General features: G+C 37.0%; 1 protein-coding gene and 1 non-coding gene across 2 annotated transcripts in view; one reads left to right on the top strand and one right to left on the bottom strand.

Moving 5' to 3' along the window:
- Positions 1 to 22,756, bottom strand: part of Sv2c (synaptic vesicle glycoprotein 2C) — a 215,466-nt gene that overhangs the window by 148,893 nt on the left and 43,817 nt on the right. The window contains exon 2 of the mRNA XM_027927803.3: positions 11,984 to 12,662. Within this exon, the coding sequence (XP_027783604.2) occupies positions 11,984 to 12,566 (583 nt within the window). The 5' untranslated portion in view covers positions 12,567 to 12,662. The remainder of the gene's footprint in view (positions 1 to 11,983; positions 12,663 to 22,756) is intronic.
- On the top strand, positions 16,764 to 16,836 carry Trnaa-agc (transfer RNA alanine (anticodon AGC)). Its single transcript has one exon. It is a non-coding gene; the product is annotated as a tRNA-Ala (tRNA).

Here is a 22,756-nt window from a genome sequence, read left to right as displayed (position 1 = left end):
AGCCACCAGGAATATAACTTATTTTGTGTGTTGATCTTGGATTATTCAAATGCTACAGAAATTTTTTTTAAATGTTTAATTTTCCAAAGATCTGTAACAAAAAATATGAGAAGAAAAACATGCCCCAGCATCCACTTTTAGGTACCTTACTGATATCACACACTAAATAGAGCAAAATACAGTTTTCTCATCTTACCTTCCTAACTTCACCAAGAGCACACTGAATATTTAACAGCCCCTTTAACTTCTCCAACAAGAGCTTGCTCCTGTGCTATTTATTGACACAGAACAATTCTTCCAGGTGCTGTCCAAGGGGTACCATGGTGAGGCACTGGACCCCACCCATTATGGAGCAATCTCTGCAAAAGCTCCAGGGGCTGTAGCTTAGTCTTGCTCTCCACAAGCTCTTCCCATGACACAGCTGGAGCAGCAGGTGCTCTTCTTCCCTCTCACCTCTTCAGGGATGTTAGCTGCCAGAGCTGATGGCACAGATAGATGCTGACCACCCAGCTAAGCCCCAGCCTGACCACATTGAAGGCTAGTTTATACAGTTTGGATGAGAACTCCCTTCTCAGTGGTAGAAGTAGAAGAGCCCATTCTGCCCAAATTGAACCTTTTCTTTTTTATATATAATAACAATATTGTTATGTCAGTTATTAAGGACAATGCTAAGAAGCCACTGTGGGTGAATGCAAGAGAAGCAAGGGGGTGGGGAGTCTTTTCCAGGCTTGGCTCTTCCTCACCACCCAAAGGCACCATGTTTGTCATACCAGCCTGATCTTGGCCCAAGAACTCCACTTTAGAGACTGAAAGGGACACATTTTGAATATGGCCACTACATTTCCTGACTTTGAGATGTGGACAAGCACACAGGTTAGCACTGGAAGGGGACCTTAGCAGTGATCACGAGTGGAGGCACTTGAGAAACTCCCTCCTTACGACATCCTAGGCTCCCAGCCTCAGGTCTTCTCGGAGCTCCATCTGGGCTCTGTGAAGCACCAGCCTTTCTCAGAGGGAGCAAAGAGGAGGCCTTCCCAGTCTCTCAGTCAGTACTCAAAGGGCAGCATGGCAGCTCTACAGAAGCCAAGGGCACACCCATCCTGCTGAGCCAAACACAAGCTCCGGACTGATGATGGGGGTTCCAGGCTGCCTTAAGATCTAAGAGATTTTTCACTGTGTACCCCAGGGAGACAAATAGGACTGTGAAATATATGATCATGGAAGTTGTAAAAATCGTTTTTTAATTTCTTTCTTCCAAAATAAAATCCAACAATTTCTGGCCCACCAATAGACGAATGCTCCCTTAGTGGGAATGGAACTGAAATCCCTCTGACTAAGGAATTTTTCATAGGACCAGAATCCCTTTTAGGTTCATTTTCTCCAATTCTATTACTGTGAGTCATCAAAATGCAATGGATTTACAAATGCAAAATTCTCTTATTTCTTAACATTTCAAAAATATTTAATCCAATCAGCCACAGTATTTCCTAAAATAAACCTCATACTAACCTGATTTAACACCTGCCACTGTAATTGCTTATATCAATGTTTACTAAATTATATTTGCACTTTACCTATGTTTTGCTTTTAATCTTTTCTTCTCTTCTGAATAGTCTGCACCTACCATATATTTTTGGACGGGTGTGATGATGGTTTATTATTCTCTTTTTTGTCATCAGACTCCCCACTATCTACAGCTGGTAAGCAAGTAACGAACTCTTGGCACAGAGTTGATCTTGGATTATTCAAATGTACAGAAATATTTTTTTAATGTTTGATTTTCCAAAGATCTGTAACAAAAAATCTGAGGAGAAAAACATGCCCCAGCATCCACTTTTAGGTACCTTACTGATATCACACACTAAATAAAGCAAAATACAGTTTTCTCATCTTACCTTCCTAACTTCACCAAGAGCACACTGAATATTTAACAACCCCTTTAACTTCTCCAACAAGAGCTTGCTCCTGTGCTATTCAAATGTGGAAATGTGCTCATTAGGGTGGATTATTTACAAAAAGGACCTCCCTCAAGTAGAAGAATTGGAACTCACCCCTTCCTCCTGGTGGTTAGAAACAGCCCCACACCAGGATAAACAGCTTGATGAGTTCAGCCCCTCAACAACCACAACTAACTATACATGGCAACCTCACAAGATAAGTTGGCTATGGAAAGTGTATTCATTAGAGTTTCTCAGCTATGAGTGTAACTGTTTCCAGGCTCTATCTTGATGATGGAAAAAATAAATCCAGTGGCAGAAATAAGCAATAATCCAATATTTAGAAACATTTCATCATTCCTAATGCACACAGGAAGATTGCATTCTTTATTGTGGTAAAATGTGTATAATATAAATTTATCATCTTAACCACTATACAACCAGAGATATGAAAAATTGTGCTGTATATGTGTAATAAGAATTGTAATGCATTCTGCTGTCATTTATTTTTTAAAAACCAATTAAATTTTTTTTTAATAAAGTGTACAGTTCAGTCACGTTAAGTACATTCACATTGTAAAAATCTCATCAATATCCAAGACTATGTGCTCTTTTGAAAAGAAAGCCTGGGAATGACAACAGGCAGATTCTTACTCCCACTTCATTGACATGTACCCTGACATGTGCCCCTTTATTTGCCTTCCACTTTTCTCTTTCTCAAACCAAGGGTTTTAATGAGAACATTAAATTAATTGCCTTCTTCTCTAACGTGTGTGGCTCTAAGAGCAGCTCCTGCATGCACTAACACTAACCTGTCTGGTCTCCCAATCCACATGCCCTGGAGAAAGATTCAAGACAGTTGTCAAGACAAGCAGAAGATCTTGATTTTTAAAATTGAATTCCTAGAAGATGCAGAACAGCTAGATATTTCTGGAGGGCAGAAAGCCAGCACAAGAGACATCACTCCTGTTTCTTCTACCCTAAACTCTAGTATCTACTGGGCTGTGGAAATGCCACCACAAGACATCAACCCCTGGGCCTATTGCCCCATGGGGAGAAGCATTTGGAAGTCTGTGTTTGATGGGCCTTTTCCTGGAAGCAGCCAGGCACATGTTTTAAACTATGCCTGGGAGGCACTGTTCCCATTTGGTGGGCAAAGGCCACAGATGCTAACCATTCTGCAATGTGTAAGACAGTATCACACATTGTCCTTTTACTGGCATGCCTGTTGAGAAGCATTGACCTAGAGTTGGACACAGGGGAATGAGCTCAGTTTGGGGGAAGGGGTTTGGGATGATGTCACTGTTTAGAAATCACACAAGGACATAAAACAAGACCTGCTTCACCTTCTGTGTGTGCCTCATCATCTCACCATGAATTTCTGCTCCTGCATTCACTAACACATTATCCTCAAAATTACTGCAACCCATTTCCTTTAAAAAATGTTGAAAAAGCACCTCATTGGGGGAATATGCAAAGGACATTTTACTCAGCTTTGCCCATTCCCTGGGCCTATGTTGTTTGTCATTTTCAATTTTTTCTTTTTGTACAAGGATTGAACCTAGGAGCACTTAACCACTGAACCATACCCCCGGTTCTGTTTGAGACAGGGTCTCTCTAAGTTGCTTAGAGCCCCACTAAGTTGCTGAAGCTGGCTTCAAACTTGCTATCCTCCTGCCTCAGCCTCCTGAGCTGCTGGGGTTACAGGTGCATGCTACCATGCCTGGCTTCAACATTAATATTTTTCATGTTCTTTTGTTCCTATCCACATTACTTTTATTCATGATTTTGAAAAAGCGATTAAAATGTTTTATGCTTATTAATAACTATTTCAATTACACTTTGGAAAAAAACATGCCAAATAAAATTCCCAAATATATATATTTTTAAAAATTTATTTATTTATTTATCTATTTTCTCAAACACTTAATTATTGAATAATCTGGCTTTCTCTTTAAGAAGAGCTAAATTATTCACTTTTTTCTTTTTAAATTTAATTTTATTTAAATTTTTTAAATTTTAATTTGATATATATGACAACAGAATGCATTATATAAATGAACTCTAGATAGGCAAAGGGGGAAAGGGGAGGGAAGGGAAGGGAGAGGACATAAGGCTAGGAAAGACAGTGGAATGTGATGGTCATCACTACCCTAAGTACATGTGTGAAGACATGAAGGATGTGACTCTACTTTGTGTACAACCAGAGATATGAAAAATTGTGCTCTAAAAAAGGGTTATTTTAATAATATTAATTGAAGCACGGATGTGAGGTGTCCCCCCAAAGCTCATGTGTGAGACAATTCAAGAAGATTTAGAGGAGAAATGATTATGTTATGAGAGCCTTAACCCAATCAGTGAATTAATCCCCTGATGGGGATTATCTGAGTGGTAACTAAAGGCAGGTGGGGTGTAGCTGGAGGAGATGAGCCATTGAAGGTGTGCCTTTGCGGTATATATTTTGTATCTGACAAGTGGAGTCTCTCTCTGCTTTCTGATTATCATGTGAGCCACTTTTTTTCTGCCACACTCTTCCACCATGATGTTCAGCCTCACCTCAAGCCCTGAGAAATGGAGCCAGCTTTCTGTGAACTGAAACCTCTGAAACTGTGAGCCCTTAAATAAACGTTTCCTCCCCTAAAATTTCTCATGTTGAGTCTTTTAGTCACAGCAGCAAAAAAAAAAAAAAAAAAAAAAGCTGACTAAAACACATGAGAGTCATACAATAAGCAAACAACAGCAACAGGATGGCTAAGCATAATCATGTGTTAAGTGATCATATACTTACAAAAATCCATACCTGACTGTACTGACCTTCCAAAATATGTATGTAAAATAATGTTAAGATGTTAATCAAGTGAAGATCAACTAAGCCATATTTGCATAAAAATTACAGCCAAGTATATTAACTAGATTCAAAATATAAATGTGAAAATATTGTAAAGATCATTAAATTCTATTTGAATGCAAATTCCATATATTAAACAAAATTTAAATGAGGAGAACTCAATTCCTTATCATTTTCTATTCAATTAGAGGCCCCTGTTTTGATATCAAAGGTTAAGAATTGCATCCAGGGACCTCTTACTTTTTATCTATCTTAAAGGCCAAAAAAATTGATTTCTAAGTTCTTAAAGAATGTCAATTTGCACATATTTGGTTTGGGAATATTCACATCAGTGATATATCAGACTAACTTCTTAAGATGAGTATAATGGAACCGTTTCCTACTCTCTGAAGTGTTCTGTAGGAAGCTTGGGTCATAAAAGGCTTTTTCCCTTTTCTGAAAATACAGTGATATTAGATTGAAAAGGTGCAACTGTGTCTTCATAATCTGAAAATCAAACCTGCAAGTCTGTTATTTGTATTTGGCATGATCCAGTTAATAGATGATTAACAATTCAGACTGCCTTATTTAAACCCAACTCTACATAAACAAATTCTCCAAACTGACAGCACATCAGCAAATTCTAAAGTGACTTCAGAGAGAGTCCCAGACTGAATCAGGTTATATAATGCCAGTTTCCCAGTGAAACCAGAATCCTCATACAGGGATTCAGGATGCAAGAATGAAGAAATCAGCCTCCAGGTTCACAGCTGTTTTGTGGGAAACCCTCAGTGACTCCCAGGTTAGCAGTCCCAGAACGCGACTTATTGGCAAAGTTTAGGAATGTGCCATGAAGTTTATGCTAATTTCCTTCCTGTAAAAATGCATCAGACTCAGGATGAAGGAATCTTTCTGAGCTTGGTCCAGCTCCACTCTGATGTCAGAAACTTCTCTTTGGAGAATGCAAAAGACTAGAGGAAATAAGATGCAGGTCTATAATGGCAATGAATTATTGAATCTTTTTTTCCAATTTGGCAATAATGGATCCAAATAAGATTTTGCTAGTGTTGGTGGACAGGATGTACTCTATGAGCCAATAACTTTTTAATTCCAATTAGGATTGATGTGACAGCTGAGAGGCTGAACACAGCCAGAGGGCACATTCACAACACAGATCAAAGATCAATGAAAGGTACCAAAATGGACTCTGAGAACAGATATCAGGTAGGGGAGATTCTTGCTGTGATCCTAGCAAGGGTACAAAGTTACAGGTCTTAAAATTTAGAGCATGACCATATGCCAAATGATCAAAATTTTGGAAAAAAGTTAAAAGAGGAAAAAACCTGTATCACTCTTTTTTATCAGCTTGGACATGAGTTTACCCTGCAACACCAGGCAGGGGTTATAAACACTGGCTTGGTGCACATGACACCAGTCACTGTGTTCTGCTAGTAGTCAGTGGCAAACAACAGTCAATGGAGCTGAAACTGGGAGAATCTCAGACATTTGAAGCTGATCATTTTTTAAAAATTAGACACAGCTATCTCTAGATAAAGCAGCTAGAAATCCCAACAGAATATTTTTTCTTTAATACCTAAAAGATGAAAAATGCATATGGAAGAGTGGAGAAAAAGATGTTAAAGTGTGATGGTTCAGGGCATATCTATCCATCCCCACACCTAAGGAAACTATCCTACTTTAAGTGCTAAACAAAGAAGAAGGACATGGAAGAGAGAGGGAGAAAGGGGTGAGAAGGAATTCTCATGTTCCAAGGAATTCCAAAATCCAGGTAAAAACCATAGAAAGAGAGGTTGAAAGACATGCATAGAGTTTACTAGAGCTATTTTCTGCTTTATTTACTATTACATGTCTAGACTGTAGATGGCTTGTCACACAGTAGATGCTCACTATATTTTTGTTGAATAAATATTCTAGATGTGAGTGGAAGATACAAGAACACCAAATAAGTTTGACGTGATCAACTGACAGTAAAGAATTAAATAGAATGAAAACCACAGCTCTGTTTCTATCCAAAAATATATCCTAAGTTTGTAAGAATCTATATGTATTCTAGAATCATTTGGAAATATTTTTAAAACTTTCAAGAGCTTCTGAAAATGAAAAAAAAAGTCAAATGAAATTCCATTTATATGTGCATAAACTTACATGCTATGATATTTTTGGTCTAACTTTATTTTTAACTAATAATACCAACCAATGCTAGTTAATTCTAGTTAATGTTGTTGACATTTGAAAGGAAAACTAGTATGCACTGCTCATTGGATATTTGCCCAGGAAACCCAAGTGATGTGGCAAATTGCAACCCAGGATGTGAACTTCCAATGGCAACCTCATCAAGATTAACAGGGGAAGGGAGGCAGGGACTGGAACACCCTAGGATGCCAAGCCTGTGGGTTTGATCTCCAACACAAAATAAAAATCCAGAATGCTAATTGGCCCATTAGAATGAAAATCAGAATGGCTAAGAAGACTGGCACCTTTGGCAAACACATTTCCACATTTCTGATGGATAAATTCTAGAAAAAGAATTGAAAACCTCAAGTTGCCTTGGAGCATGGAGTTGGCATGAGAGGTCTTAGCCACAGTCTTTGGAGACTAAAGGCCAAGAATACCTTTTGTATCTTTCCCTGCCATAGAGATAAACACAGCCATGAAATCAGGTAGGACAAATCCTTAGAACAGGGCTCTCCAACCCTGAGCAGAATTTGGAAGGAAACTGCCAACATCTGAATGCTTTTTTTTTTTAATCTTATTTTTTTTTGGTGGGGTTCTTTTTTTTTTGTCTTTTTTGGAACTGGGGGTCGAACCCAGGGCTTTGCGAATGCAAGGCAGACGCTTTGCCACTGAGCTACATCCCAGCCCTGAATGCTTTTTCTTGTTGCCTCTGCTACTGATGAGTTCAAATTCAAAACAACATATTTCTACATTAGATGTGTTCAGATATGTTCCTACCAATGAGGTCTCAAAGTGTTAAATATCTCAGAGACTGTCATTCATGCATTCAACAAATACTTGTTGAGATCCTATGATGTACCACACACAGATCTGCCCTTGCTCTCTCCAGTTTTCTGAACACCATTCACTTGTCATCCTATTGCAACCTGCCTTTGTCCCACCTACACTACTAAAATTCCGGTCCTGAAAATGACTAATGTTTATGGAAATGAGGAGTTACAGCTGATGTTTGCCTTCAAAAGGATAAAAGAAACTGTACAGAATGTTAATCATTGTATAATTCAGGCATAAGTAACAAGTGTATTTCAGGATACAAGATGTTGTCCATCTATTTTGTACTACTCAACACCTGGCCATAATAATGTTTTGGTTCCTAAATATTACTCATTGGAACCCTCAGCAAGAAAGAAGTTGAACCAACAGTGATTGTGTTCTCTGCTTCACTAGGTGGGTCTTAGGAGGAAATAAGCCACAAGTGGTAACCAGCCCCTCTGATGGAAAAGTGGAAGGGAAGAGTGGTCAATATTTTGCTTGTTCTGCTCTCGTGGGCTGAAGCTTGAAATGGTTACATTTTCTTCCTGCTTTGGACCCAATCTACCCATCTCAAAAACCCTTGAATAGGCATCAAGTCAGTCGTGGCCCCACAAAGAGACTCACTACCAGCATCCACTGTCAGCCCCAGCCAAGGAAGGGAAGAGAGTCTGACATCTGTAAGAACCCCCTACTGTGACCAAGGTCAAGGAATCCTGAGGACCCATTGCCCCATCACCCAATACACAGGCTTTAAAAAGTTCCAGCCTTACTCATTGTGTCCATCTGAAGAGCCATCTGTAGCAGCCCATAAATTAATTGCCAGACTTAGGAGATTGGTTTCAGTCTTTGTTGCAAAACTCTGCAGCACTTGAGATTTATGTCTCCCTTCCTTCTTCCAGCAACTTTAAGATCTCCCTACTCCTGGTTGCTCCTCTATCTTCGGCTTTTTCTCAGCCTCCTTCATGATGTATCCTCTATCACAGCCCCATACATGGCATGCTGCAGGAAACCAGCCTTTTTTTGGTTAAGGTCATTGGCATTCTTATCTTTAAATAATAACCTTCAGGCACTTCTGCCTAAATCAGAAGCAACCCATTGATACTCATTTTCAATCCTCCTCAAGGACCTCAAAGTGAGAATGTTTAAAACTACACTTCTCATCTTCCTTTCTCCTGCTTACAGCTCTACTCTGAATTACCTAATTTAATGAATTGCCTTTCTTTCATTAACTGATTCCCTCCATCGCCTTCAAAACCAATCAATGAACAAGTCCTTGCTGACTCTAGAACAGCTCCCAAATCCAATCCTCCTCTCCATTGCCTCAGTCAGAGCCCTACTCCTTAATGAATTACCCCTGCTTGAAGTCTCTTTATTTAAATTTACCTCTCTTTTGGCTACTGATACTTGCTTCCTTATTCTGGCAATGTGCAGACATTTGTGATCTTTCCCCATTGGACTATAAAAATTTCTTGGATAGGGAAACCTTGTCTTTTTAAAAAGACTTTTTGTCCTGTTATTCCCTTTGATAATACTGCACTTTATATATCATAAGGACTTAATAAATAGACTTTGGCAATGGAGAATGGATTATTTAAAAACGGAAGGCATTTATTTCCCAAAAGAGAAGCTCATTAGGTAATTAAATATTTACTCTACCTTCTTCCAGCCAAATTAGGTATTATAAATATACACAAAGACCACACACACTGGCACATGTAAACATGGTAAGTCAATCTTACAGCAAACACAAAGAGAGGATCAATCTCCCAAGTAATTAAAACATAAACTGGGCCATATTTTTATTCCTGGTTGTCCTTGAGAAAAATGACACAATACTTATTAACAAATAAAAAAATATTTGGCAAATCCCTGTTCACAAAATGCCACCAAACATGGGTCATGCATCTTTCTTTTTTGCATTTTTGATCCCACTGCTCTGACTTAGTGTGGTAATTATATTACAAAGCTATTATCCGATAAAATGAAAATGGCAAAACAATTTAAATGCTTGTCTAAAGAGACTCCGTTAGAATGCAATTATGAGTGAAATTACAATGGCAAAATAATTGAAATGCAAGTCTGGAAGGCATAGTTATGAAACCATTAAAATGCTTCTATTGGGGACTTACAACTTTGAGTGAAACTATACACTCCTGGGGACACATTTTTAATTCAGTAAATCAGGCAGCATTTATGAACACATGAAAAATCTAAGCTCTTATTGTTCTGCAGCATTATCTACACTTCTAAATGCCACCTGCGGATTGTCACATCGTTAGGGGGTACTGGGCTTGGTGAATAGGCTGATAGGAGGACTCTATGTAATTCTGTGTTCTCATTCAGTACCAAGAAGACAAGGGCATGAGGGTAAGCTGGACCTAGCCTTTTCTGTAATATTTCCAACATAAACTAGCAACGATAACATGGAAAGATTTGTATTCTAAATTTAAGCCAGCAATTATTAAATCTCTATGTGGATATATTTCTAAGAATCTATCTTCTTGTAACATTCTGCAGATATATTCCTTCAGGAAAATCTTGAAAAATTTAGGTGCCCAGGTTCACACTGATAAACTTGATCACCAAAGACAAAATAAACCAACATAAAAAAATACAGTGCTGGGTACACAACAGATGTGCTGAAATGATCAATTTGATGAATGACCAAGTCTCTCCTCTGAAGCATGGTGAGGTCTCCATTTGATGGTTGATCACATCAATGCATCTACCAACAAATATGCAAACCATGCTCTGAACTACCACCCCTTGACCCTTTGTAGTCTGCTTTCTTGGATCCATTTCTGCTAGTTAAAAAGAAATGAATTAATTCTATGGATGCACCTTAGAAAAGAAATAAGTATGAAAAGAATAAAACGATGTAGACCCTTCTCTCCTTCATGATTCTGTATCTTGTGTTGTTAGGAAGAAAGAAAATGGCATTTAATTTTAATCATTCAGAAAATTTCTCAGCATCAATGATTATAACATTATTTAATAAAGTTAGTAGGTTTCCACACTTTTTGTTGTTTAACCTGTAGTCTAGATTCCCTTGGATACATATGTACTAAGTATTTTTACTTTTATTTGCAGACTCTGAAACATAAACATTTTATATGTACATGAACATGTTCTCTGAGGCTAAATTTGCAAAAGGAGTTTGAAAATTCTCCTGCCTTAATGTACTATGTGTTTGAAGTGAACTCAAACTGTTGGGACACCCCACTGTGTGCATGTTTCTCAGTCTTTTTATTCTTGCACAAACTCAGAGAGTGTTAACTACATCTTTGTAAGAACATTGGGTGTGTGATAACTGTCACACAAAATCAAAACTTCTGTTTAGCTATTTTATAGAGAGATCATATTATTTTTGACACACAGAATTTAAATATTAATATAGCTTGAAATACATTATCATATGAGAACATTAAGTTTTGCTAGCTTAGTCACAAAGATACAAACCTTGAAACAGTTTTTTTTAAAGTGACCTAGAAAAAATTCCGTGAATAAGTCTAGTTGAAAAAATAAGTAAACATTTACAGAGATTATAGGAAAAATAAAGATTAGCAGGGTCCTAAAGATATTTAAATCACAGTATTATATGTAAAACTTAAAGTCACACTGGTCAGAATTTTATAGAATTAACCTCTCTATTTAAAAATGTGCCAAATGAGTTTCATATAAATACATATTTTTGGAAGTCATATCACATACCAAGGTGCCACAAAATGCTATTTAAGTCAGTGACAGGCTGCATTTATGACCATGTTTCCGTGAGATTATATCACCTAGTGACGTTGTAGCTATCTTTGTTTGTGTTAAGTACACTCTAGATATTTGCACAAACTCCATATTGCACACTTCTCATAATGTATCCTGTCATTAAGCAGTATGGCTTATTATAATAATATAAGTTAAAATACATTGCTTTCTCCTACTTTGAAATGCATACAAATGAGTTGAATTGAAGAAGAGATAGGAGATAAAGGAAATATAATAAATGTTAACTCTAGGTAGGGGATATACAGAGGTATGTATTCACTGTAAAATTATCTTGGTTCTTTTATATGTTTAAGATTTTTCATAATATAGAAATTTGTTGAAAAAAAATGCAGTTCTCTGGGTGAAAGCATTTATTCTATATGGTGATTACCTGTGCTCAACAAATAAACCAGTTTTTTTAGAACTCGTCTCAGTGACACAATATACTCACCCAACCATCCAGATCCTGAATTTGGTATGCATAAGTCTGTCTCAGCACTGGGTAACACGAAGCCCACGACAAACACCTCCACACCGTCCGCCATGAGAGCCATGCCCAAGACGAAGAACAGGGCCCACTGGAAGCGCCCGTGACCACACTCCTGGATTATCAGCTCATACTGCTGGGCCAGCTCTTCTTCATCAGCTCTCCTCTCAGACTCCAGCTCCTGGCGGTCCTTATACTCATCTCCTTTGGGCTGCCCCACCGACACTATGCTGTCTTTCCCTTGGTTCATACTGGGGATGCCCTGGTACTCCCCTTCATAGATCTCATCTTCCTCATCATGGCCCTCGGTAGCTTCGCTGGAGCCTTCATCATCATTGGCCTCCCCATCGTAGGTTTCTCCAGGTGGGTAATAGTCATCATCCTCCTCATCTTCGTCTTGGAACCGACTGTAGGACCTATGGGTGTATTCATCCTGGGCCCGGTCCACTGCTTGATTCACCTTCTTTACTGTTTGCTTCTTCACCTCTCTGGCAATGTCCTTGGCACCCTTCATCAGTGAAGTCCTATCCTTGTAAGAGTCTTCCATCTTATCTCACTGATGGCCAATGAGAAAATGGGACTTTTTCAGACTGTTCAGTGGCTCAGCCCTGCCAGCATCATCCACTTTGGATTCAAAACAGAACTGCAAAAGAAGAACCAGAGGATATATGCATTAGTCCCTTCTGGTCTTTTTTTTTTTTTTTTTAAACCATCTATTTACTGGTCTATTTTCACTGGCCCACAGCCTAAGACACAGATGAGCTTTACTTGGTTTGATCTCAATGCCTACCTGTGTATCCTGGTTCTCTGTGCAAGTGTGATCAGCACATGGAACTAGGGGCTTTTTAACTAGGATTTTTACTGTTATTATTATTGTTTTGTTTTAAAGAATTTTGCTCCAGGGAAATGTAACAAAGGTATTCCCCTGAAAAATAAACTAAGTATCCTACGCCATTAAAGGGGTACCCAACACATCTCCACAATGCTATAAAGATATACCCTCATTGAGAAAAATAATACTGCTCATAGATACGCAGACACCTATGCAGACTGCAAAGGCAAAACCAGAGTACTCAGAAAACTATGCTGGACCTTCTTTCTTCGCATTAAAAAAAAGAAAAACAAACAAAAACCAAAAACCAAGCAACTCCTTAGCCAAAGCTATCAGACTATAATCAAATTGCATTTCTTCCTACTTTCATTATGTTTATCACCAACAAACCATAACAGAGACTCACACAACATGCAAAATGGACAATGAGTATCTCCACCTGACATAGTATAGCTATCTTATAGTTACACTTGTTCTATGTATAGGAAACTGGGATAGTTAACCAAATGACTACAGTTGGACTCAGCAGTCATTGAATGAGAACATATGTCTTATCCTGTGGGGGTCTGCCCTTTCAACCCCACCCTGCAAGTCCCCCAAGCTTCATCTCTATTTTCTTCACATCTGGACACACACTCACCCCTCACATACACTCTCCCTCCTACCTTGTCCTATTGACACTCCAGTTAGCTGCTGCTCTCTTGGATACCAGTCTGTAACCTTCTGTGACCATCCTTTGGTTTTCTTTCTCACTGATAGCCCCCTAAGTCTAGGATCATTAAATTCATGCTGACCTCATGATAAATTCTATTTCACTTGTCCACTGAGCTGTCTCTTCAAATGAGTCAATGTCTATCTTTGTTCATAAAGGTGAAAAAAATCCTTTTCTCCCATCACTCATTTCCTGAACCCTAAGCTGTGGCAACTTTCCAAACACTGATTCATATAATGGTCAATTCTACGTTTTCTTTTTGTATATAGTGTAAAACACTTGGTAAGTAGCTGTTACAAATATGCATTTAACTGATCATCCAAATATCACACATTAACCCAGAAATAAGAACAAAAAGATGGTTCTAAGCATTTTTCAATAATGAAAAATCAACTCATATTTTATAGTCTCTCTAAAGCAAAGAACATTTTTCAGCTTTTAATTTTTCTTAAATAAGGGTAAGTATGAATACTTGTCTTTTTTTAGAATAAGCAAAACAATTTTAATACAGTTTTTAAAGATTGGAAGATTTCTACCATTTGATTTTAAGATTTATTAGTAACCCACTATAATTCATATAATATAATATAATATGGCATAAAGACAGAAAAATAAACAAATTAAACCAGACGAAGTTCATAATTTTATCCACATATATTTGCTCAATTGATTTTTTCTTTTTTTAATTTGTTCTAATTAGACATGACAGTAGAATGCATTTTGACACATTGTACACAAATGGAGCAAGTGAATTGAGCTGCTATAAACATTGATGTGGCTGCATCACTGTAGTTGAGTACTTGTTTTGAAATTCTGTTTAAAATCAGGTATTTATATATGTTGCAACTGGAGAAAGTTGGGGGATGAGTAAGGGGATCTCTACATTATTTCTTGCCACTACCTATGAATCTACAATGATTTCAAAGTACAAACAAGTTTGTACTATCCTTGGAAAACATGTAGCTTATTTTAGCTAGCAGGTAGATTATTCAGGTAATAGAGTTATACTCTGTGGCTTTTACTCACTGAATGGTAGAAATGATAGAATGACATCTGCTTTGGAAGGTCATGGCTGAATTAAATCAGTAGTTCTCAAGGTGGAACCTATATACCAGGTATGGTCCACAAGAAGGCCCACAAGTACCTGCTTATATCATCAATGCTTTAGTCGATCACTTTTGTATCAGGAATAAATACCAGAGTTATACTATAGAATTTCACAACCTCTTTTCTACATCATCTAATAGATGCTGAAATAAAGGGAATTGTTGTTTCTTTTATTAGTAATGGGTTTTATGTGGACAGTAATTTCAAAATGTGATCTTGTTTGTTCAGATAAATGACCCCAAGATGGTGACCTAACTTCAAAAGAATCATCATGTTAGTGGCCAAGGAAGCCAAGAAATTCTGTAAAGCAATGAAACTTTCATAACCTCCAAGGGATGAATGATGTTCCTTTTCACTTATTAAAGTAGGTTTCTTCCTCCATGAAATAAAGGTAATAATTCTCTTACAGTATTGGGAAGATTAAATGACTCGCTGTTTACTCTGTTTTTAGGAAAGAATTTGACCTACATCAAGTTCCTCAGCAATAGACCCTACTAAAAGGATCCAGTGCAAATCATTTATGAAAGAGTAAGGGGGTGGGGAAGAAGGGCAGGGGGAGGAGGAGGGATAGAAACAGGACTGCAATTTCAAGCAGTGTCCTGAGGAGCAAGCTTCAGCCTGGTCTTGTAAAGGAATTCCAGAATATAAGTGATGCTCACAGTTCTCCTCCATCCAGGGCCAAGAGCTCGGCTTTCATAGCCCCATATTGGTCAATTTTTGGCTATGGGCCACCCATGGCAAGTGTGAAATAGAGGCTCTTGCAGCTCTCTGCACCAGAGGACAAAAGCAGTTCTAGTCACCTAAGGGCAGTCATTTGAAGAATAGCACAGTTGCTGGCTAAGGGAAGTAAACACACAGAGAATCCAAGATAAGAGAACACAAGAGATAGTGAAAGGGATCCAAAAGCATCCAGAGGGATCCTTAACAGCACCTCCTCCAATAAACACTTAATAATTAGAAGTTCTGCTCATCATGCTGAGTCATAAGACTCACAACGAATTAAAAAATACTTTTGTAGAAGTGACTGTTTAAATCAAATGACATTCACACAAAGCATAGCTGACATATTCAATGATATGCCCAGTCATTGTGTGTTACAATCATTTTGCATGAATATATAAAATATAAAAAAAAAAAGTACTACTTGTAAATAAGAGTTATTCTAAAAATGGAGTTTGGTTTTTTGTTTCTTCTTTGGTGGTTCATATCAAGTAGGAACACTATTTTAGAACTGCTCTATACAAGTTCCCAACACACACAACCCACTCACAAACACACAGATGTTTCTGTTTCTCTAAGCTGCCTACTCCTTCCATCTTTCCTTCTGCTTTATCCCTCATCATCACCATCAGCAAAAGATCTTGGATAGCTCCTCTTCCCCAAAACATTTTAGCATTTTCTGAATGCTGGGAGAGTCCATTGTTCTCATATCTGTACTAATGCATCTTTAAAGTTATTGTGCACTCATAGCTCACTGATAACCTATTATTAGCTCAGTCATGGGTAAGTGCTTCAGATGTATTGTCACCCAATAATCCTCACAACAATCAAATGGGATGCATAATTTTTAAGTTCCCATTTTATAGATGGGGAAACTGAAACCTTCCCAATAAGAATGCAAAGCTAGACAAATCCTACTCCAGAGCCCAATAGCTTAATCACCATATACACTATCTTTCAGTGGAAATGGGAGCCTCTGATAGAAATAGAGATATGAAACAGCAAGGCTGTGGAAAAAGGTAGCCCTTACACCAACAGCATAGGGATCCTCCGAAATATTTATTGATGCCTGATGTGCAGGGATGGGGCACAGAGGCTTTTTATAGAACAATCCTTCTCCTGAGCTTGGATCTAATGGAGAAGACAAATAGCGATCAAATTGCTAACTGATGAGATAACCGTGCCCACATTTTACCCCGACCTTCCTTCCAATTAGGACACTCTGGGCTAGGAAATGAGGTGGGATGGTGAGAGGTCATCCATGGAGCTTTCCACACTGAACACATTTTTGAGAGGAGGAAATAGGGAAATAGCTATTGATTCATCAACCCAACGTGTCTAAATCTTTGGCATCAAAAATTTATCATTTGGGTTGTGGTTGTGGCTCAGTGGTAGAGCGCTTGCCTAGCATGCATGAGGCACTAGGTTCAATCCCTGGAACCACATAAAAATATAAACAAATAAAATAAAGGTATTTTGTCCATCTACAACTAAAAAAATATCATTTAAGGAAGCCTCTTGTCCTCCAACCCTCTCAATTACCCATATGTGTGAATTCCTGTTCCTCAAAGTACAAATCAAAAGCTACCGCTTTCATGAAATAATTTCCTTTCATTCTTGCTTAACCAAATCACATCCTCCCAGGTAAGCACAGCTGGTTTCCTCTTGCCATTCAATCATGTATTCCATCCTTATGGCTATTGATAAATGGATGGTCTTTCTCAATAGGGTGCAAGCTCTCTGAAAACAGAGACTTAATAAAATAAAACACCATGAAGCAATGTTATTAAGTGAGGACACAAACACCACACAGGGGCCAACTCTGGCCCTCATTTCTTCATGAGGGAGTTCTCTGCATCAGTATTTCCCCCAAAGTGCTTTTTACAATACACTATAAGGTGCTTTGAGAGAAAAAAGTTCCATCATCAAATAAATTTGGCAAGTCTTTATTTCATACTTCGTATGCCCTCCTCTTGGAAAGTCAAAACGCAAAGCCTTTTATAAAGAATCTTAATTAAAATTTGATGTCTTACCATTCCCAAACTTTCCTAAGAACAGAATTCCCACCCTTGACATGATACCAGGGAGCAGTCATCATTATATACTATGGAGAATTACACTATTAAGGAGAATGCTAAACCCCTCTAAAATTTTAATATCTCTATTATAAAATATCACAAAACTCACTAATTAACATTAATTGAAGGAAGCAAGATAAAAAGCAAAAACTACATTTAAATGTATTTCTAAAATGAAACACATTATTTCAAGTCTATCAACAATGGAAAGTTCAATTTTCAAAATGTAATTGCTTATAATTTTTAAATAGACTTCCTACAAAAATAGCATTTAGCATATTTGAATATTTTAAAGAAATCATTCAAAAAGCCTGGAAATATAATTTGAAGTATACTGATATTTTAAAATACAATTTGACACAGTTAATTTACTCTATAAAGAATATATTACTTAAGCCAGGTAAATATGACCTCAGCAGTTGTTCAAATCTCTGCAAACCCTAGATTAGTGAAACCTGAAGTCCTTAACCAAATAACAAACCTCTCTACATAGGCGAACTTTTCTAAAGGCCCTAGACTTCCTAATGGAGGGAATATTCTCAGGGGAGTCAAAGTAGGCAGTGTATTCCTTTGGCAAGTGTCTAGATTTAATTTAATACAGTTATTTTCTTTCTGGTTACAAAACTAAAAGTGTTTCTTTAAGAAATAATTGAATCTACTTATACCAATTAGGATGGTTACTAGCAAATAAAAAGGTAATAGTAGCAACAAATGTTGGCAAGAATATGCAGAAATGGGAACTCTTGCACACAGTTGGTGAGAACATAAAATGGTATGTCACTCTAGGTAACAATATGGTCGTTCCTCAAAGAGAAAATAGAATTACCATACAATAGGTAATACCAATTCTTGGTATATACACAAAAGAAATGAAAGCAGTCTCTAGAAGAGAGATGTGCACACCTTTGTTGACAGTAGCATTATTCAAAATAGCTAAAACATAAAAGCAATACAAATGTCCACAAACTGATGAATAATGGATAAGCAAAATGTGATAATACACATAGAATGGAATATTACTCAGCCTTCAAGAGGAGGGAAATATAAATATACCACAGGGAATTTAAATTTTATATATAAATGTAAATATTCAAACAAAAATACATGAACAGATGTGTGAAAGGAAGATCAGTAGAGAAAGGAGAATGGGGAGAGTGAAAGGGGGGCACAAACTGAAATCAAATTCAATAAATGTACAAATTTGTCAAGATGAACCCAACTACTATGCATAACTAGAGAAAGGAAATTTTGACACATGTTACAACATGTATGAACTTTAAGGACATAATGCTAAGGACATTTATGATTCTATTGTCACAGAAAGACAAATACTGTATGATTCTGTTTATAAGAGATCCTTAGAATAATCAAAATCAGAGACATAAAGTAGAATAGTAATTGCCAGAGGCAGGGAGAAGGGGGTTCAGGGGATTATTGTTTAGTGGGTACAGAGTATCAATTTTATAAGATGTAAGAGTTATAGAGATGATGGTAATGATGGATGCATAATATTGTGAATGCATTTAATACCACTGACTGTACACTTAAAATATTAAGCAGTAAATTTTATGCTATGTATATTTTATCACAATAAAAATTTGGGGGAAAGGGGAGTAATTAGAAAATTCAGAGTCACAACAAATAAAATAAAAATCATGTGCATTTCTACTACCCAGAGATGCCTGCCTTTTTTTTTTTTCCTTTTGGCAGTATTGGGGATTGAACACAGGGAAACTCTACTACTGAGCTACATCCCCAGCCCTTTTTTATTTTTTATTTTGAGACAGGGCTTGCTATATTGCAGAGACTAACCTAGAACTTGTGATCTTCCTGCCTCCACCTCTGGAGTAGCTGGGATTGCAGGTGTGCACCATCACACCTGGCTTAAAGCGGTGCCTATTCTTTTGGTTTGTTTGTTTGTGGTGCTGGGGATCGAACTCAGGGCCTTGTGAATGCAAGGCAAATACACTACCAACTGATATATATCCTCAGCCTAAGAAATGCCTATTTTTAGCAATTAGCAATTATATTTCCAGTATGTAGACTATATGGATCTGTGAACAGATGATTAATTTAGATCATAGTTTATATTTGCATTTGAAGTTTTACTCTACGATCTCTAACTCTTTGAGTGTGAATTTTCCCATTTGCTGAGTTAGTGACTACCTAAGTAAGCAATACAGGACTTCATCCCAAGTTTAGTAATTCTTGATTATAAATATACATTTAAAAATATTTTTAGTTGCAGATGGACACAATGCCTTTATTTTATTTATTTTTATGTGGTACTGAGGATCTAACCCAGTGCCTCACACGTTCTAGGCAAGGACTCTACCACTGAGCTACAACTATAGCCCAAGGGCAGCAGTTCTTGAAGTATGGTCTGGGGATCCCCAGAAAATCCCAAGACCATTCAAGTAATCTGTGAGGTCAAACAATTTTTTAGAAGAACAGTAAGATGCTAATTCACTCTCGCTTTACAGGGGCATTTTTCAGAAGTTTCATGAGGCATAGTGATATCTTTGCTCTGGTGGCTAATGGGACATGTACTTATGGATTGTGATTCAAAAAGCTTCTCAGGTTTAGTTTCTAATAAGGTAAACATCAACAGATATAACCCACAAAAGGGAAAGTTCTTTCATTATTATTAATTTTTAAGAGTAAGAGTAGGTCCTGGGACCAGACTAAAAAATTCAGGACCACTTTTTTTTATTGGTTGCTCAAAACATTACAATGATCTTGACATATCATATATCATACATTTGATTCATATGCTGTATGAATTCTTATTTTTCCCACGTGTACAGATTGCAGGATCACATTGGTTATACATCCATGTTTAATACACACTGCCATACTAGTGTCTGTTGTATTCTGCTGCCTTTCCTATCCCCTTCCTATTCTCCCTCCCCTCCCCTCATCTCTCTCTACCCCATCTACTGTAATTTTTCCCCTTTTCCCCTCACATCCTCTTATATGTAATTTTGTATAACAATGAGGGTCTCCTTCCATCTTCCGTGCAATTCCCCTTCTCTCTCCCACTAATAGGAATTCTTTCCTGCTTGGACCCTACATTGTGGAGACCTTTCTAAGGTTTTTGTTTTGTATTGGTTTTCTTATAGGGTTTTGAGTTTGCCTCAGCTAGAGCTCCACAGAGATCAACAAACAGATGAGTTAATTTGTCTATCACTGTCTATCACTATCTATCTGAATTCTTGGATTTCCACATTGTACAGAGACACTGGTAGGCTTAGGTGGGTGACATTTTCATACCTTCGTCTATGACAGTTGTGGTGGTAGGCTATTCTTTCTCCCAGGTGCAGATGGGCAGTATGTTCCTATCTCCCAATCTGCATGCTGGCCACATACTGGTTATAACTTGGGAAGTTTAGGATCAGCTTCCACACAATCCAATGTGTAACTTTGCAATTTCTGGCACCTAAAGATTTCTTTTTGTTCTTTTTGAGGTCAACTATTTATTACCTGAACAGTATTTTGAAATATCATCCATGCATTTGAACTAGGGTATAGGGGCAAGGAGACAGGACTTAGCATGTCCTCAATTCACCATCTTGGTCCAGAGGTTTGCACTTCTTTAATATTGAAACCTTTCTCAGGTTTTTAAATTATTTATCTACTATTTTTATTTATCATATACCATAATTCATTTAACCCATCTCTTGTCATTGGGCATTCAGGTTGTTTACATTATTTTAGTATAATCAATATGTAGTGAAATATACCTGTGTGATATATCTGAGAAAAAGTAAAGGAAAATCTAGTATTGATTTTTTTAATAACATCATATTGTCCTTCAGAAAGGCTGTGGCAATTTATGACTTTTAGAAGAATGTAGGAAGGACCCATTGCCTTGTATTCTCACCTATACTGTAAATTAGCAGTTGAGATTAGTGAAAAATGGTGTTTTATCATTTTAAGTGGCATTTGATTACCAGTGAAAGTGAACATTTCTCTTCTTGTGAATCTTAACTATTGCCCATTTTTTTTTGTATTGAGGTTTATATTGGGCTTAATGGTGACTTCTAGAAAAATATGTCTATTCCCTAAACCCTAGAACCTGTGAATATGACCTTATTTGGAAAAAGTGGTAATTATGTCAAAAATCTTGAGATAAAATTATCCTGGATTAGCAAGGTGGGCTCTAACTCCAATGACATGTCCTTATAAGACACAGAGAAGAGAAGACACAGATATGGAAGAGAAGGGCACAGGAAGATAGGGGCAGAGATTAGAATTGCACAGCCAGAAGCCAAGAAATCTCTGGAGTCACCCAAGCTGAAAGGAAACGAAGAAATTTTTCCCTTGGAGAGATTGTGATTCTGCCAACAACTTGGTTTTGGAATCCTGGTCTCTAGAACCGTGAAAGAATAAATTTCTGAATTTGAAGTTACTTAGTTGGTAGTAAGAGAAGCTAATACAAGGAAGCTAATTCAAAGTCTTTGTCTTACTAAATTTCAAGAGTTCTTTACATGTAAGGAAATAATGTCTTTTGTATATATTGTAAATATTTTTCTCAGATGCCTATATCTAGGGTGTGTTTTTGCCACAGACAGCTATTAAACTGTTTTATAGTCTACTTAAAATTTCTTTGTGTTTCTGCCTTGTAGTAAGTCTGTTAAGTCCTCCATAATATCCAAAATATTTGTCTGTATTTGTCCTGATTAATTTAATTTCATTGTTTCGTAATTTAATTTTTTTATATTGTGTGAGGAAATAATTTTTAAAAGTGAATAATCAAATATCTCAGAAAGTTATTAAAATGTCCTTTTATAAGAGGCAAAATTCCTACATACATTAATATCTCTTCAGTTTTATATTCTGCTACTTTGATACATTTACATACTATTGCCTTCATAACCGTTTGCTAGTTTTGATTTTTATTACTTTGTAATAAATTTTCATATTTTTCAACGTATATACTCTTCATGTCTCATCCTTTCCAAGTATTTCTTGATTTTTCTCATTTATTTTATCCTCCATATAAACTTAAGAATTGCTTATCAATTTTTCAAATAAAATTTTCATTAAGACTGTACTAAGCTTGTAAATTAATTGTAGAACTAAAAGTATGAAAATAGACATCTCGTCCACAAATATGATAAATCTACTATTCAATCTTCAAAGTAACTTGTGAGGTTTATGTGTTTTTTCTTATTGTGTGAATTAATAAAATATATGTATGTATGTGTAAATTTTATATTCATTTGTACATTTATTTGCTTATTGGTTTCTCAAAACCATGAAATATATTCTGGCTGCAAACCTTA

This window comes from Marmota flaviventris, chromosome 5 (genome assembly GCF_047511675.1).
Source record: "Marmota flaviventris isolate mMarFla1 chromosome 5, mMarFla1.hap1, whole genome shotgun sequence".
Classification (NCBI taxonomy): domain Eukaryota; kingdom Metazoa; phylum Chordata; class Mammalia; order Rodentia; family Sciuridae; genus Marmota; species Marmota flaviventris.
Note: the sequence above shows the minus strand (reverse complement) of the source record. Positions and strands in the feature narration are given on the sequence as shown.